The 17,468-nt window shown below is 44.8% G+C and overlaps 1 protein-coding gene across 7 annotated transcripts in view; it reads left to right on the forward strand.

Moving 5' to 3' along the window:
* Positions 1–17,468, forward strand: part of GTF2H1 (general transcription factor IIH subunit 1) — a 1,055,813-nt gene that overhangs the window by 946,348 nt on the left and 91,997 nt on the right. For all 7 annotated transcript variants that reach the window (XM_030201095.1, XM_030201094.1, XM_030201089.1 and 4 more), the window contains exon 7: positions 2,137–2,216. In XM_030201095.1, coding sequence (XP_030056955.1) covers positions 2,137–2,216 — 80 coding nt within the window. The remainder of the gene's footprint in view (positions 1–2,136; positions 2,217–17,468) is intronic.

Here is a 17,468-nt window from a genome sequence, read left to right on the forward strand (position 1 = left end):
GGGGCTAAAAGATTGGAGAATGAAGGGATACTTGAGTACAAATGTCTAAAAGAAAGAAGTAAGACTGGGTTGGGCAGCGAAAAGGGGAGATGCATGCTCAAATCTCTGTGCATTGTTAGGAGCCTAACAGCAGTATTTTGGAGTAATTTCAGACTTTCCAAGAGGAGGAGGAAGAGATGCCTCTATAAAGAGCTATAACAATCTATCGATTCGTGTATGAAGGTCATTGGTATTAAGAAGCATCCTAACAAAATGAATTATCACATGATTTGACCAAGCAGAAAGCTGTTGATCAGATATTGTATATGGGAGCCTGAGTAGGTGTCGGGAACTGTAAGGGTCTCTCATAGGGGCTGATGCAGAAAGCCATGTGGTAGAGCTGGCTCAGTGCATGGCTTCTTCTGTAAAATTAATAATTAAAAATTCCACAGGTATGCAGAAGCAATGAGCATTCATCTGAATGTTAAAAATGAGGCAATAATCTGCAGCTCATTGGCAAATGTCCCACTTCCTCTCAGTCTGTGGGAGGGGATTGGCTCACACACTGACAAAAAAACAAGCTGCTGGTTCTGCACCCCGACTCAGCTTTCTGCACTGGCTGCTTTTAATCCCTGGTAGTCTAGTATCCCCTACCCCCAACTTTAAAATAAGCATCCTGGATAGTGTAGCGGCCCTCTGTTCCCAAGGTTAAAATTAAAACTCCCTGGTAGTCTAGAGGCCTCCCTCCTTCTCTGAACCCAACATGATCAAATCCCCCCGCCCTGACCACCTCCCCAAAATACAATAAATTCCTGGTGTCTAGTGGCACCCTCCTCACATCACTCAGTACATCCTTAACCCTCCATTGCCTCAGGTACAGGCTTTTATATTGTGAGCCCTCCAGGGCAGGGAGATACCTACTGTTCGTGAATATAACTTTTCTTGAGCTACAACTTAAAAAGGCGTGAGCTAACTGCAAAATCCTATCCCTTCCCTTAAGAAAAAATAGTATGACAAAAGAATATTTCCTAATTTGAAGATCTGCATGTTCAGATATGCTACCCTCTGTATTTTCAAAAAGGAGCAAATCTCAAGAACATAAGAATAGCCATACTGGGTCAGACCAATGGTCCATTTAGCCCAGTATCCTTTCAACAGCGGACAATCCAGGTCACAAGTACCTGGCAGAAACCCAGTTAGTAGCATCATTCCATGCTATCAATCCCAGGGCAAGCAGTGGCATCCCCCATGTCCATCTTAATAAGACTCAGGACTTTTCCTCCAGGAACTTGTCCAGATCTTTTTATTTTTAAACCCAGATATGTTAACTGCTGTTACCACATCCTCTGGCAACTAGATTTTGCATTTCTTTGTTGTAGTGTTTGTTTTGCAGGCATGCCTATCCTTACCCATTGATATAGAAACTTAATTAAAATATTCTTGAATGAGGTCTGAAAAGGAATATAACCAGGCCTGAAATTGCAAGTGGAGCTGGTAGATAACAGAACATAAACAGGTTTTCAGTATGATGAAACCAGTATCAAAGGAGCTGGTAGTAGAGAAAAGGAAATGAAACAAAGTGAGCAGCAGAACATATTCCTGAAGTCCTATTTTTGAGATCTACTGAGGAAACAGAAGAAGGGGGAATCTATCACAGCAAGCTGGCTGGCTGGCTGTAACTACAACAAAAATGAGCGGAAGCTATCCAGAAGGACCAGACTGAAGCCACAGATATAGGAACCAAAATAGTTTATTACGACCCAATTTCAGGCCTGGTTACATTCCTTTTCAGTTTGTACCAGACCAACACATCTCTAGTTTTTCAGTGGCCATAGTCTAGTAATGTATGTGTGTCTATGTTGCATAAAAATCCCACTGGCATTCATACTATTTAATGTACCCAGTCTTGCAGACTATAGAATCACCAGGGATTCAAGGCACAATAAAAGTACTGTCTGCTCCCTAAAATCCTTTTAGAATGACTGAATCATTACTGAGGCAGCAGAGAGCAGGGCATTCACACCATTGCTGTATTTCCTGTGTGCATTTCTATTTTCATACTGTCAGAAATGCTGCTCATAAGCAAAAAAATAGTTTTTCATGGGAAATACTAAATGTATCTTATATTGAAATGAAGATTTGTTTGATGTTATATAGGCTTAAAGACAATGGTGTCTCAAGGTGTGAGAAATCCACTGCTGGACTTATTGGCTTTGGAGGATAAATCATTAGATGAGGTACGAATTTCTTCATGATTCTAGATATATTTGACAGAATAAAAGCCTTTCATTGCTCCTCATATTGTAGTCCTCGTTTTTTTAAAACTTATTTTTCTTCATTGTGGTTTTTCTGAGGACTGTGTGCATTCTTCTTGTTACCTTACTACAACCCTTTCCTTACCCACTGGGATATGCCCCAGGGGACAAGGATGGGGTAGGGGAAAGGCTCTCTCACATGTAAGAGGCTAATGTTGATGATGATTGGGGAAGGGGGAAAGAGCAGAGTTGCAGAACTTTTTCAGATTGGAAAATAGCAGAGCAGTTCTGCAGAGGGCTTCAGGTGATTCTGAAGTTTTGTAGCAGTTCCAGATATCGTAGCTGTGTTGGTTTAAACATAGAAAAACACCAGTCTTCACACACTGAAAATCACAAAGAACACAGCGAAGATGACACGAGAATGTGGTCTATAGACGATGTAAAAAGTCCCAGTTTACTGTTTAGCTCAAAATACACGAAAAGTCCAAATCAATTATGTAGTTCAAAAAAGACTTGACACTGCTGTGTTTCGGCCAACTGGCCTACCTTGGGAGTCTTCGCAATCTAAATTAAAACACATAAATAACTTAAAATATCATTGTTTATATATACAAAATCAAATAAAACTGTATAAATGACACAATCAAATAAATATAATTCACATTCTACGTTAAAAATCAGAACAATAAACAAACCATAAAACCAATGGTCAAACACAACAGTAAAAAACAAAAAAACATATATTTAACAATATGGAAAATCAAAACTATAAAGCTATAAATCTTACTTACAAACGAAAATGACTTATAAAGATGGGTAATATTTTTTAAAAAAATTGTCACTTGTATAGGTTAGAATAAACTTACATTACTAAGTTAAACAACTTTGCATAAAAATAATAGGCACATTTATAAAAGAAGACATTAGTACTTCTAATAAACACAAACAGAAATTGAATAAAAACTAATTAAAATTAAGGACTAATTATGGTTCAATCATTTTTATTAATAGAAAAAAACCCCATCCAATCCAATAAACATCAGTAGGTAATTTTATAATACAATCTCAACCTCCCTAATTCTGCAGGGCATGATAACAATAACCAAATAGTGAAAGAACAGATTATAATAAACATTTATGTTTAAATCTTTTTGTTGACGGAAAGATCAATACAAATAGGCCTAAAACTTCAAAAAGAACACAGTACAAGCGCATGATGAATCATCGTGCCCTCCTACAGTTGTCAATGAGTTTTCTGTTTTATCCCCAGGCTCCCCAACCCCCCCCCCCCCCCCCCCGATCCCTATTCCCTCTACTACTGAAGAGCACAGGTACAAATCAGAGTAGGGTATACACAAAAAGTAGCAAATATGAGTTATCTTGTTGGGCAGACTAGATGGACCGTGCAGGTCTTTTTCTGCCGTCATCTACTATGTTACTTATAATTCCACAATTGTAGATGATAGTTACTCAAATATTACAGCAATACCACAAATGCTATTACCACCATTGCTACCACAAAGTGACTAGAGGAAAAGAAGTATTGTCATTCCACTTCTAACACTCCCCCCCCCCCCCTTCTACGCCCCCAACCCCCTACCCTCCACAAGAAATGAAGAAACAAAGAAGAAAAAAAAATTATTGGGGTGGTGAACTCAGTCGGTTCAGTATAAGGCTACGGGCTTTGGATGATAACGATTGGATATAGAATTCCCAGATTCCCAAGAAAGCTGTCCTTCTCTTTGGGGAGGACCCCACCACCCTTCGCTCCTGCAATAACAGCTCATGCAGTTGTTTTCTCCAATGCCAATAATCCAGTGGCTCGTCACTCACCCATGCATTCAGAATTAATTTCTTCCTTACAATACTAGCCTTGCGAATGAACTGCTGGGCCCTTATGTTGAAGTGCAAATGCCTCATATTTATTGAGCAAAACACCCAGGGGAGTAAATTGGATCCTGACTTGTACCACTGTCTCTAAATACTTAGCTATTTGACCCCATAAAGCTTTTATCTTATAGCATTCCCAAAGTGAGTGAAATAATGTACCCTCCCTCTGCTTGCACTTGGAACACAACGGATCCGGGGCTCCTCCTATTCGGAACACTTGATTCTTAGACATATATGCTCTATATAAAATTCTATATTGACATTCTCTCAGATTGGCGTTCCCTGACAGAGTGGGTATACGCGAGACCAGCTTCCGGAAATCCAACCACAAATTAGGCTGTTGCAAGTCCCATCGTAATCGAACATTCTCCATGTCCTTACCACTTCCTAACTCCCACAGGGCCTTCTGTAGTCCAGAGACCGAGAGACGCTCCCCAGGAATTGATCCATAAAATTCTCTAAACCGATGCCTGTGCCCGCTACCTAACTTTCCTGGTTCCAGGGATCGAACATAATGAGCCAGCTGACAATACGCAAATGAATGACTATGATTTATGCCCACCCCCAGAGCACCTAGGCCCAACAACTGCCCCTTTGTACCAATAGCATGCTCTAACCTCGTAACACCCATCTCTGTCCGTCTATGAAACACTTTGTTCTCCGAACCTGGGACAAACTGGGGGTTACCCTGTTTATATTAAACATTTAATAGTCTACTTCGAGCAGAGGGAGCCAGTGTATTCCAAAAGGGACTCCAGGCATTGCTGAAATCTCTCTCCTGCAACAGAAGCAAAGACCCTGACTCTCAGCCATTCTAGTCTCATCAGAAATATCATTCTTGAATGCCATTGTTGAATTGTGGGCTTTCTGTTAGATATCCACTCTGACAAGATGACTTGCTTTGCTGTTGTTATAGCTTTAACCACAAAAGATGTCATCCCTGGAGTGGTCGGGGGGCCCAACATCGGACAACCAAACAACAAGGCAGGGTCATAATGCCAACCTATCTGCAACATTCTGGAAACCTGAAGTAAAAGTTCTTTCCAAAACCATACAATAACTGAACACCCCCAAAACATGTGCCCCAGTGTTGCTCCAAGATCCCCACGGTGAAAGTCCCATGCAGAAGGCCCTGTGAGGGGAGATGTGCCGGTGAAGTGCAAATTTATATTGCAGTTCCCAGTGAATAGCCGAAGGAGAGCTCTTGCGAATAGACAAAATGTGCGCTTTAAATTGGGACAGAGTCAAAGATAACTGGAGATCCTTCTGCCACAACGCGAGCAGACACGCATAATCCAATTTGGAAGTAGTGTCTTATGTGGTGTGGTACATCTTCTGTGAGCGCCTCCCAGGGCAAAGATTGCACATAATGTTTCAATTGAGCGTAAAAAACACATCCTTGTTAGGAATGGCAGAATCCTTCTGGAGGTCACCAAATGTTTTGATTCTACCTTCCAAAGTCACCACATGTAATAAGTATATCAGTCCCTTGCTGCAACATTGACGAAAAGTAGAGTAAAGTTGACCAGGAGCGAAAGCTGGGTTATTACAGGTTGGCAGAAAATGCAAATCCATCTCCAGACCAGTTTAGCAGTGGGCATTATATGTGAAATCTTCAAGACCATTGGCATAGGAACAATAAACATGTCATATAAGGTGATTCGACCCAACAGAGAAATGAGAGAGGTCCTCCAGGACCTTAATCTCTGCTGGGTCTCCCCCAATAGACTTTGAATATTTAACATATATAATTGTGTAAGATCCTCTGTTATCTGTACTCCAAAGTATTTAAGCGATCCCTGTGCCCATTTAAGGGGAAAACCACTGTACCCTTGCCTCTGCATGCCCGAAAACAGGGGTAGTGCTTGTGATTTATCCAAATTTAACAAAAAACCCGCATATTCCCCAAAATGCCTCAGGCTATCAGGTAAATTCTCTAAAGAAGTAAAGGGTCTCTGTTAATACTGCCATCAGATCGTCTGCATAGGCTAGAGTTTTAACCTGGTGAGTAGAAAGAGTTACCCCTTTTACGCCATCCATTAAGGAAAGCTTCCGCAACAACAGTTCTAAAGAAAGTAAGAAAAGTAAAGGAGAAAGCGGGCACCCCTGCCTAGTACCTCTCGCAATAGTAAACTCCTGTTCTCTAATACCATTGATCAATAGACAAGCCTTTGGTTGATTATATAAGGGTTTTATAGCCTGCAGGTACCAGCCACGAAATCCCATATAAGACAAAGTTTGGAAAAGGTAGTCCCAATCAGGGATATGGCGTCTTCGTAACTTGTCAGTGAGCCATCGCCATTAACAATCTACGTAGATTGCGTACTGGTTGGTGGTTACGTACAAATCCTACCTGTTCAGAACCAATTAATCTAGGGAGACAGTGGGCCAGTCACTCAACTAGTATCCTGGAAAGCAACTTGATAACATTCAGCAACGATATTGGGCAGTACGAGTTGACATCTTCAGGCATTTTCCCAGGTTTTGGTACAAAGAGGTGGGAAAATGTGAGGTACAAATGTAACAAATAAATAAGTGTAATCAAAGCAGTATTAGCATGAATAGGAAAACGTCCACTCTCTATCACCTCGTCATAATATGCCAATAACTGAAACCTGGATTTACCCTGAAGACTCTGCTTCAGTTGCGGCCCTATGTCATGGAGGTTATCTCTTCTCCCACACTCCTTGCTCAGTTGGCCGCGGAAGGCGGTGACGGGCTACCACTCTCACCCTCCTATAAATTTCAACCCATTCTTCCATCTCAGTCTCGCTGCTTTTCTTCCTTCGAAATCCACTCGATCCGTCTATTCGCTCCTCTACCTCTCCTCTACCTCTCCGGGTAGCAGTCATTTATCGACCCCCTGCTAAATCCCCCTCTTCCTTTCTCACTTTCGATGCCTGGCTCTCCTTCTTTCTTGAATCTTCATCTCCTTTCCTCATTCTTGGGGATTTTAACTTTCATGTTAATGACCCCTCTAACTCTTATACTTCTCAATTTCTTGCCTTAACATCCTCCTTCAATCTTCAACTGTGCTCTACCGCCCCTAATCACCAGAATGGCCACTGTCTTGATCTTGTATTCTTCTCCAACTGCTCACCCTCCAATTTCCTTGCCTCAACTCTTCCCCTATCTGACCGTCATCTTTTAACTTTCACGCTTAGACACCCTCCTCCTCAGTCCCATCCTATTCTAACCAACACGTTTAGGAATCTACAGGCTATTAACCCTTCTACCCTGTCCTCCAGTATCTCTAATCTTTTCTGTATTGCTATATCAACCAAGTCCGTCAATGAGGCTGTCTCTTCCTACAATACTACTCTGTCATGTACTCTGGACACTCTCGCTCCTCCCATGTCTCGTCCTGTAAAACATACCAAACCCCAGCCTTGGCTGACTCACACTATCCGCCACCTATGCTATTATGCCTGCTTTGCTGAACGCCTTTGGCTTAAATCTTGTGCCCATGCTGACTTCATACACTTCAAATTCTTGCTGACCTCCTTCCAATCTGCTCTCCAACTTGCCAACCAGGATTATTATATCAATTGATTAACTCTATTGGTTCGAACCCTCGACGTCTCTTTGCCACGCTAAACTCTCTCCTCAAAGTGCCTTCTCCTCCAACTCCCCCTTCACTTTCTCCCCAGACTGGCTGATTACTTTCACGATAAGGTTCACAAGATTAAACTTGAATTCACAACCAGCTCTCCTCCACCCTCTCTTCCCTTAGTCCACTCTCTCAACCCTCTTACTCCTGCCTCCTTTTCTTCCTTTCCCGAAATCACTGAAGAAGAAACTTTACTTCTTCTTTCATCCTCAAAACTAACCACCTGCCCCACTGACCCTATCCCCACTCATCTACTCAACACTATCTCTCCTGCTGTCACCCCTTTCATCTGTCATATCCTCAATCTGTCACTTTCCACTGCGACTGTCCCTGATGCCTTCAAACATGCCGTAGTCACCCCACTCCTCAAATAATCTTCTCTGGATCCTACCTCTCCTTCCAACTATCGCCCCATCTCCCTCCTCCCTTTCTTATCCAAGATACTAGAACGTGCTGTCCACTGTCGCTGCCTCGACTTTCTTTCTTCTCAAGCTATTCTTGATCCATTCTAATCTGGCTTTCGCCCCCTTCATTCAACTGAAACAGCACTTGCTAAAGTCTCCAATGATGTATTCCTGGCTAAATCCAAAGGGCTCTACTCTATCCTCATCCTTCTCGATCTTTCTGCTTCTTTTGACACTGTTGATCACAGCCTACTTCTTGGCACGCTGTCCTCACTTGGATTTCAGAACTCTGCTCTTTCCTGGTTTTCTTCTTAAGTACATAAGTAATGCCATACTGGGAAAAGACCAAAGGCCCATCAAGCCCAGCATCCTGCATCCCGCCAATCCAGGTCAAGGGCACCTGGCATCTTCCCAAACGTACAAACATTCTATACATGTTATTATACATTATAATACATGTTGTTATTCTATACATGTTCTTTTCTCTCACAGCGTACGTTTAGTGTATAATCTGGTGGATCCTCCTCTTCCTCTATCCCGCTCTCAGTGGGTGTACCTCAAGGATCTGTCCTAGGATCTCTCCTTTTCTCCATCTATACTTCCTCCCTTGGTGCCCTGATCTTAGCCCACGGTTTTCAATATCGCCTTTACGCTGATTACTCACATCACCCCTCTCCTTAGGTCACTTTACTGGCTTCCAATCAGATACCGCATACAGTTCAAGCTTCTCCTTCTCACCTACAAATGCACTCAGTCTGCAGCCCCTCACTCATCTCCCCTTACATTCCCGCCCGAAACCTCCGCTCACAGGACAAATCCCTCCTCTCAATACCCTTCTCCACCACCGCCAACTCCAGGCTCTGCCCAAACTGCCTCGCCTCACCCTATGCTTGGAATAAACTTCCTGAGCCCTTACGCCAAGCCCCCTCCCTACCCATCTTCAAATCCTTGCTCAAAGCCCACCTCTTCAATGTTGCTTTCGGCACCTAACCTTTACACCTTTCAGGAAATCTAGACTGCCCCAATTTGATTGCCCCTACTTGACTGACTGTACATTTGTCTTTTAGATTGTAAGCTCTTTGAGCAGGGACTGTCCTATGTTAAATTGTACAGCGCTGCGTAACCCTAGTAGCGCTTTAGAAATGTTAAATAGTAGTAGTAGTAGACTCCCAGATCTACCTCTCCACACCAGAAATGTCGGCAGAAATCCAGGCCAAGATATCTGCCTGGATTTCTCACCGCCATCTGAAGCTCAATATGTCCAAAACTGAGCTCCTTATCTTCCCACCTTAACCAACCTCTCCCCTTCCCCCACTCTCTATTTCTGTCGACAACACCCTCATTCTTCCTGTCTCATCTGCTCGTAACCTTGGGGTCATCTTCGACTCCTCCCTCTCCTTCTCTGCACATATTCAACAGATTGCTAAAACCTGTTGTTTCTTCCTCTATAATATCGCCAAAATTCGCCCTCTCCTTTCTGAGCACGCTACCAGAACCCTCATCCACAGACTCATCATCTCTCACTTAGACTATTGCAACTTGCTTCTCACAGGTTTTCCACTCAGCCATCTCTCTCCTCTTCAAAATTCTGCTGCACGATTAATATTTCGCCAAAGTTGCTATGCCCATATCAGCACTCTTCTGAAGTCACTTCACTGGCCCCCTATCCGTTTCCGTATACAGTTCAAGCTCCTCTTATTAACCTATAAGTGCATTCACTCTGCTGCCCCTCACTACCTCTCCACCCTCATCTCTCTCTACACTCCTTCCCAGGAACTCCGTTCACTAGGCAAATCTCTCCTAATTGCACCCTTCTCCTCCATCGCTAACTCCAGACTTTGTTCCTTTTATCTCGCCGCACCTTATGCCTGGAATAGACTTCCTGAGCCATTACGTCAAGCTCCATCCATGGCCGCCTTCAAATCCGGGCTAAAGGCCTACCTGTTTGATGCTGCTTTTAATTCCTAACTTGTCACCTGCTCGTAACCTTTATCTTGTCTTCCTCTCTTCAATAGTCTCTTTTCCCTATGCGTCCTATCTGTCTGTTCTACCCTTATCCCTTATTTGTCCTGTCTGTCCTGATTTAGATTGTAAGCTCTTTTGACTGTCAGGGACTGTCTTTTGACTCAGGGACTGTCTTTTCTTCATGTTCAACTGTGAAGCGCTATGTACGACTGGTAGCGCTATAGAAATGATTTGTAGTAGTAGTTTGTAGTAGTAATAAACTCAGTGCCTTGAGCTTTATAATTCTCTCCCGTAAATCCATCTGGGCCCGGAGCAGTATATAATTTTAAAGCTTTAATCTGATAACTGCAACGGGGCATTTAACAACTATAACTCTGGCACAGTCAACTTCTGACAAATAAGCTGTGAGATCTTGGGCATCAGGCGGCGCTTCTGCTGTGTAAAGTAAAGTGAAGTGACATGGTCTGTAAAAATCTGTGCAATATGTTCCGATGTATTAGTCAATACTCCGTGCACATCTTGTAGTGCTATCACGATCCGCGGCCCTCCCCACGTTTTAATCGAGCAAGCATCTTACCTGGTCGATTACCAAAACGATAGTCTATACTTACGGTACAATGCCGCGTGAGATTCTTTTTCATGCAACATTGTATTAAGCGCAACTTGTGTAGCATGTAAGCTTTTGAACGTCATTCGGGATGGCCGCTTGATATAGGCACGTTTAGCTTTGAATAACTGAGATTCCAACTGTAAAATTCCCGCTGCTATACATTTCTTATGAGCCTGCACATACGCTATAATATCTCCTCTAAGGACTGCTTTCGAAGCAGACCAATATAATGTGGGCTGGTCATTATGTACTGCATTATGATCATATTTAGCCCATTTATCCTGAATATATTTCTGAAAATGGGGGTCTGTTTGTAAATAAGAAGGATAACGCCATCCCCCGCCACCTCTCACGTCCACTTGCATTTCCATGTCGACCCACACCAGTGAGTGATCTGCTACCTCTTCCGGGCCTATCACCGCAGACGAGATTAGTGTAATTTTATTTATTTTTATTTTTTGTTACATTTGTACCCCGCGCTTTCCCACTCATGGCAGACTCAATGCGGGCAATGGAGGGTTAAGTGACTTGCCCAGAGTCACAAGGAGCTGCCTGTGACGGGAATCGAACTCAGTTCCTCAGTTCCCCAGGACCAAAGTCCACCACCCTAACAACTAGACCACTCCTCCACTCAATGAGCGCATGGTCCACTAAAATGTAATCTAATCTCGCCAATGTCCCATGAGCCCTCGAATGATGAGTGTAATCGCGTTCACCTGGATTTAGGCCATGCCATGTATCTATTAAGTTAAGAGAACTGGTGAAATTACTAAAGGTAGTTGTACGTTTACCTTTATAGTGTGGCGAGGTCTGATTAGAACAATCCATATTGGGATCAGAGACCCTAAGACAGGGGCATAGCCAGACAACAGATTGTGGGTGGCCCACCCACTTTGCAAGAAGTGGGTGGGCACCAAGTGTTCCCCCCACCACCACCACCACTATCATCACCACCACCAAAAAAATAAGCTGGCAGGAAAACGCTTCTTTCCACCTTGGCAGTCTGCAAAGGCATGCACTGAAAACTGAGCATGCGCAGGTTCCGGTATCGTTGAGAGTAGCGTTTTTGTTACCATTAGGTGGAAGTCTTCAGCTGGCGGAGCTTGGGATCCCCACCAGCTACCGCTAAACTTGTGCTACGGTTAGGTGGGCCTAAGCCCTAAGTAGGTGGGCCGTGGCCCACCCAGGCCCACCTGTGACTACGCCACTGCCCTAAGACCAACAAGGGAAGTGAGCTGTACTACAGGCACTGTTGAAACAAAGTCTGATAAAAAAAACAGGATCATGCTAATTAGGGCCATATAAATCTAACATTATAAATTCCGTACCTTGAAGCCATACCTGTAAAAGCAGAAAATTCCCTTCCGCTCCCCGTACCAACAAAGAAGTTTTCTAATCAAAACTGCAACCCTGCCCCATCTACCCTGTGAGGGTGTTGAATACACTTCTTCCACTGCAATTTAGCGTGCTCCGCCTCCAAGAGGCACGTCTCTTGCAAGCCCGCAATGTCAATCTTATGTCGCTTTAATGCCCCCAATATTTTGGATCGCTTTACCAGTGAGGTGATACCCCCTACGTTCCAAGACGCTATACGAGCAGACATCGTGTTTCAAAGAACTGCAATAACTTAAGAAATTATCCTATACTACCTTAAGGACCCTGACGCCCAGCCTCGCCCAAGTCTTCTTGGCCACAATTATACCATAAGGACCCCCCCCCCATCCGGAGTCTTTGTAGTACTAAAACACAAAGTAGTCTTGTAGAAACCAACTTCAAATAAGTAATGAAAGTTCTTTGTAAACATTGCTCCCTGCATTCATACCCCAAACTTCCCTTCCACACCTGTTCCTTCCCAACACCGTCCTTAACCCCACACAATCCCAGTACCATTCACCCAATCTACAAAAGAATCCCGGGTGAATTCAGGGGTCACCAATAATAATGCTAGGGACTCCCACCCCCCAACGAGCAAACACGTGTATGATAATTAACAGCACAACTGCCGTCCGCCTGCAAAATTAGAGCAGGCTAAATATTATATTCTTAACAATGTGCTAACTGGCTTTAAAGAAAAAAATAAAATAAAACATACAGAAAAAGTCACTGTTCAGGGACCCTAATGCCATTTTCAGCCAGAGAGGCACACGCCTCTGTTACCGTTTTAAAAGTCTGCCAGCGTCCCTGAATCAAGATTTTCAACTGAGCAGGATACAGCACCATAAATCGGATTCCATGTTTATTGAGAGCCAGGCACAGCAGATAAAACTTCCGACGCTGCTCTTGCACTGCCGGAGAGAAATCTTGAAAAATCAGAATCTTTTTTTTCCTTCAATGCATTAAACTTCCTCTCTTCAGTCTGAAACCTTGCAAAATTTCCATTTTATATCAGAAATGCAATAGTTTGGTCATCACCACTCTTGGGGCGGTTGCAGTCTTCAGATGGCCATCCCACGCGGTGTGTGCGCTCCACCACAAAAAGGCCCATTGAATCAGTAATCGCCATTTCCTTTGCAAGCCAGACTTCCAGCCACATGGCCAAATTCTGCTCCGGGATACTCTCTGGGAGCCCTACAATCCTCAGATTATTCCATCTGGAGCGATTCTCCAAATCTTCCAATGTTCTGAAAGTTGTTGATTGAGGTGAACGAGGTCAGGGCCGCATGCACGCGCATCTTCCACCAACACCGAAACGCATGTCTCCAAATCCCCCGTTCTGATTGCTATCCCATCAAACATTTGAAACACATCCAATTTATGGGAAATCTTCTCCCAACGCAGCTCCATTACTTGCATTATCACCGTTGTAAGTTGGGCCAGTTGAGCATCTAAACACCGCCAGCGCGGGACTAGGCAAGTCCGCCATCTTAAGATCTCCAGTCACCAATTTAAGCTTTTCTTTTTTCGCCAATTTATGAGTCATTGCAGCTGGAAACTCCTTCAAATATTTGTCCATATAGTAGGCTAACAAATGGTCAGTAGATTGCGGGCAAAGCAAGCTGAAAGCGCTAATCCTATATAATAATTCTCACCTCCAACGTTCTAACCTGCCTGGGACCTTGGATCCCTCGGAGGTGGTCTGCTAGGCAGCTAAGAACACACTGACGTCAGTAACGTCACTGCCGCGTGTTTCCCTACTCCTCCCCCTGCCTGGGAATCAGCTGTTAGTGCACCGCTCCCTGCCACTTCTGAGCAAATGACAGGGATCGGGGCAACACAGACCCCCCCCCCCACAGCGCATCACCAAAGCAACCCCCACCCAAAGAACATCAACACCTCCCCCCACACACGTCACTCTCTCCCTCCCATTCCGTTCAAGGCCCCCTCATGCCCCTCCCACCGAGTTCCAGGCTCCCCCCTTCCTCCGATTTCAACACCCCACCTCCGCGTAACTGACCCCTGGACCCCCCTGCCGCGACCCTCTCAGCCCCCCCCTTCCGCTGAGAACCCTACCCCGCCGCCGTCGCGTTCCTGTGCTGACGACAACCAAACTTCTCGGCTGTGCCGGGGCGTTGCTTGATGAAAGATCTGTTCAAGTTTCTGTGCGTGTGTCTGAGAAGAGCAGACGAGAAGAGAACTTTGGCTGTCTTCAGCACAGGTATGCGAGGCCAGTGGGGTATGGTTTTCTGCGGGAAGGGGGGGTCGAGAGGGTCGCGGCATGGGGGTCCAGGGGTCAGTAACGCGGAGGGGGGGGTGTTGAAATCGGAGGGAGGGGGAGTCTGGAACTGGGTGGTAGGGGCGTGAGGGGGCCTTGACCTGGGAGGGAGGGGGGGGGGTCTGGAACTCAGACGGAAGGAAAGGAAGGAAGGGAGGTAGGGATCTGGGGAGGGGGGTCTGGAACTCGGGAGGGGGGTCTGGAACTCGAAAGGGAGGGAGGGGGGGGTCTGGCACTCGGAGGGGAGGGAGGGGGGATTACCTTGCTAGCGCCCGTTTCATTGCCTATCGAAACGGGCCTTTTATACTAGTATAGTATATTTAAGGGGGTGAGAGTCCCAGAACTTCAGCTGAACACAGCCGACCTGCTCAATGCATCACGTGATCCCCCAAGGACTAATTATAACAGTTTGAATTGTCTTTTATGTTTTAGAACTGCCCAACCAGATATTTACGTCTTAACCTAATAAAGATGGTTTGATAATGGCAATTGGCACTGGGTGGCTGGCAGGGTTCACATCAGCAACTTATGTGAAATACACTTTTTGCTTATTTACAACCCAAACATTTACTGACTTCTGCTCAGTCTGTGTTGAGGCACCAGTCCTCAATTTTACTTTGAACTGCTTTAATTTATTTTGGCTGGAGAAAGGAAGCTTTTAACTTCTCTTCATATTACAAATAACTCTCCTCGTGCCCTGTGATCGGAGCTGGACCTATATTTACATCTAACCCTCCTCGTAGACTGTCATGATTGTGGCCATGACCCCTCTTTCGACTCACCTTTTCTGCTGGTCAGCTCATGAGCTGGCTACTGTCTGCATTGTTGTGTTTGTCCTGTGTGTTCCAAGCCTCACTTTGGTGTTCAGAGTGTAGGGTTTCTACTTCCTGTGTGTTCCAAGCCTCACTTCGGTGTTCAGTGTGTATTTCCTGGTTCTGTCCTGTAGGGTTTCCATTTCCATTGTGTTTCAAGCCTCACTTTGGGTTCTGTGTATTTCCTGTCTCTGTCCTGTTATAAGGAAGTGGTGCACTTATATTCAGGGCCTTTGCAATGCCAAAGGTCCCCAGGTTAGTCCATGTGCAGCGTGCACTTCTGTTTAGATTTCTTGCCTTGTTCTGTGGGCACCTGAGTCTTGTCTTCTTAATTGTGGTGCCTGTGTGCACTTCTGCCTTTAGCCTTAGTTCTGTTGTTTGTCTGTTGGTTTGCTTTGTGTCCTGCCTAGTCTGCCTTGCTTGTTCTAGTCCCTTCTTCCTTAACTTCAGCCTTAGTTCTGTTGTTTGTCTGTGTGAGTCAACTTTGTATCCAGCTTTGGTTCTGTCCCTGCTTGTCTGTCTTTACCCTGGTAGTCTTTAGTTCCAGTCCCCTCCCTGCTTGTATCTACCCTGTTTGTAGCCAAGCTTGTTCCTGAATCCAGTTCCAGTCCAGTCAAGCCAAGCTCGTTCCTGAATCCAGTTCCAGTCAAGCCAAGCTTGTTCCTGAATCCAGTTCCAGCCAAGCCATGTCCGTTCCAGCATTTGGTTCCGATCCAGTCAAGCCAGGTCCGTTCCAGCATTTGGTTCCGGCCCAGTCAAGCCAAGCTTGTTCCTGAATCCAGTTCCAGCCAAGCCATGTCCGTTCCAGCATTTGGTTCCGATCCAGTCAAGCCAGATCCGTTCCAGCATTTGGTTCCGGCCCAGTCAAGCCAAGCTTGTTCCCGTATCTGGTTCCAGTCCAGTCAAGTCCATTCCAGCATTTGGTTCCAGCCCAGTCAAGCCAAGCTTGTTCCAGTATCTGACTCTAGCCAAGCCTAGTGCATCCTGTATCCTCCCCAGTCTTGCTTGGAGGGTTTTGCCTCCTCTGCCGCTTGACGACAGTAGGCCAAGGGCTCACGTTGTTCCAGAGTTCACGCCTGGTTGTTCAAAGCCTGGGATCGTGACATAGACAAAAAAGAAAAAGCCTACAGCAACCTGCATCAGTTGGGCCATTCAAGGATATCAGAACCAGAAACTATAAAGTTCATACCTGCAATCTGTGAGTTAGTTTTATTTTAACTACATAACTATTTCTAAAATTCTGAATCTATTAGATTCCTTAAAACTAAAGTCATCAAGGGAGGGTGGTCTCACTTACCCCAGAAGCAGTGTTGCTGGATAAGTATGAAGCATTTCATATACGTAATAGAGCACATACTTTGTTTGTTAGGAAAGCGGGGATTTTGGGGAAAAAAGTGATCTTAGGGGTTTGGGTAGGGGATGAGGCACCATCTTTTTGGACCTGGAGAAATAAATTGCATGCTTTGATGCTGCTAGAGTGTCAATACGCCAAGCACATGCCCAAATGATTAAAGTTATTCCACGCAGTGTGGGATGCTTATATTGAATCTCTCCCGCACAGGGCTAGGAGTCTGCCTTTAAACTCCATGTAAGGATCAGAGAGACGGGGTGGGGATGCTCCATGGCAGTAAGAAAAAGGCATTCAGAATATATAATTCCCACCAACCGAAGAAAAGGCAAACATGCAAGAGATCAAACACCTCATTGCCACGCCAATGCTATCCCCAGACCGCCCTTGGGAACTATAGAACTGGTGAATGCCAGATCAGCTGCAAAGAAATCCTTGGTGATCCATGATGCCATACATGAACAGCACCTTGACATCCTAGGAATAAGTGAAACCTGGCTAGATGAAAGTGTGTGTGTGGGGGGGGGGGGGGGGGGGGCACTGGCTAAACTATGCCCAACAGGTTTCAACATACAACATCAATCAAGACCATGTGGAGGTGTAGCAGTCTTGATTCAGGATACAATCAAACTTCGCAGAATTTCCATTCCCCAGCTACACGAATCTTTTAATCCATCTTGAAGAGGAAAAACCTATTTTGGCTGCTCATGGTATACCAAGCACCTCATATTATCACATTATCTGTGCAAGAACTCCTAGACCTGATTACTCAAGTGACCCTGAATTACCCTAGGCTGGTGATCATGGGAGATTTCAATGTACACATTGAAACCCCAGATACCACCACAGCAGCCTTTCTGGACATGATGACAGCACAAGGATTTACACATGTAATCAATTCTCCAACCAATGAAAAAGGGTTGACATTCCAGAATTCTGGGAT

Source organism: Microcaecilia unicolor, chromosome 4 (genome assembly GCF_901765095.1).
Source record: "Microcaecilia unicolor chromosome 4, aMicUni1.1, whole genome shotgun sequence".
Taxonomy (NCBI): domain Eukaryota; kingdom Metazoa; phylum Chordata; class Amphibia; order Gymnophiona; family Siphonopidae; genus Microcaecilia; species Microcaecilia unicolor.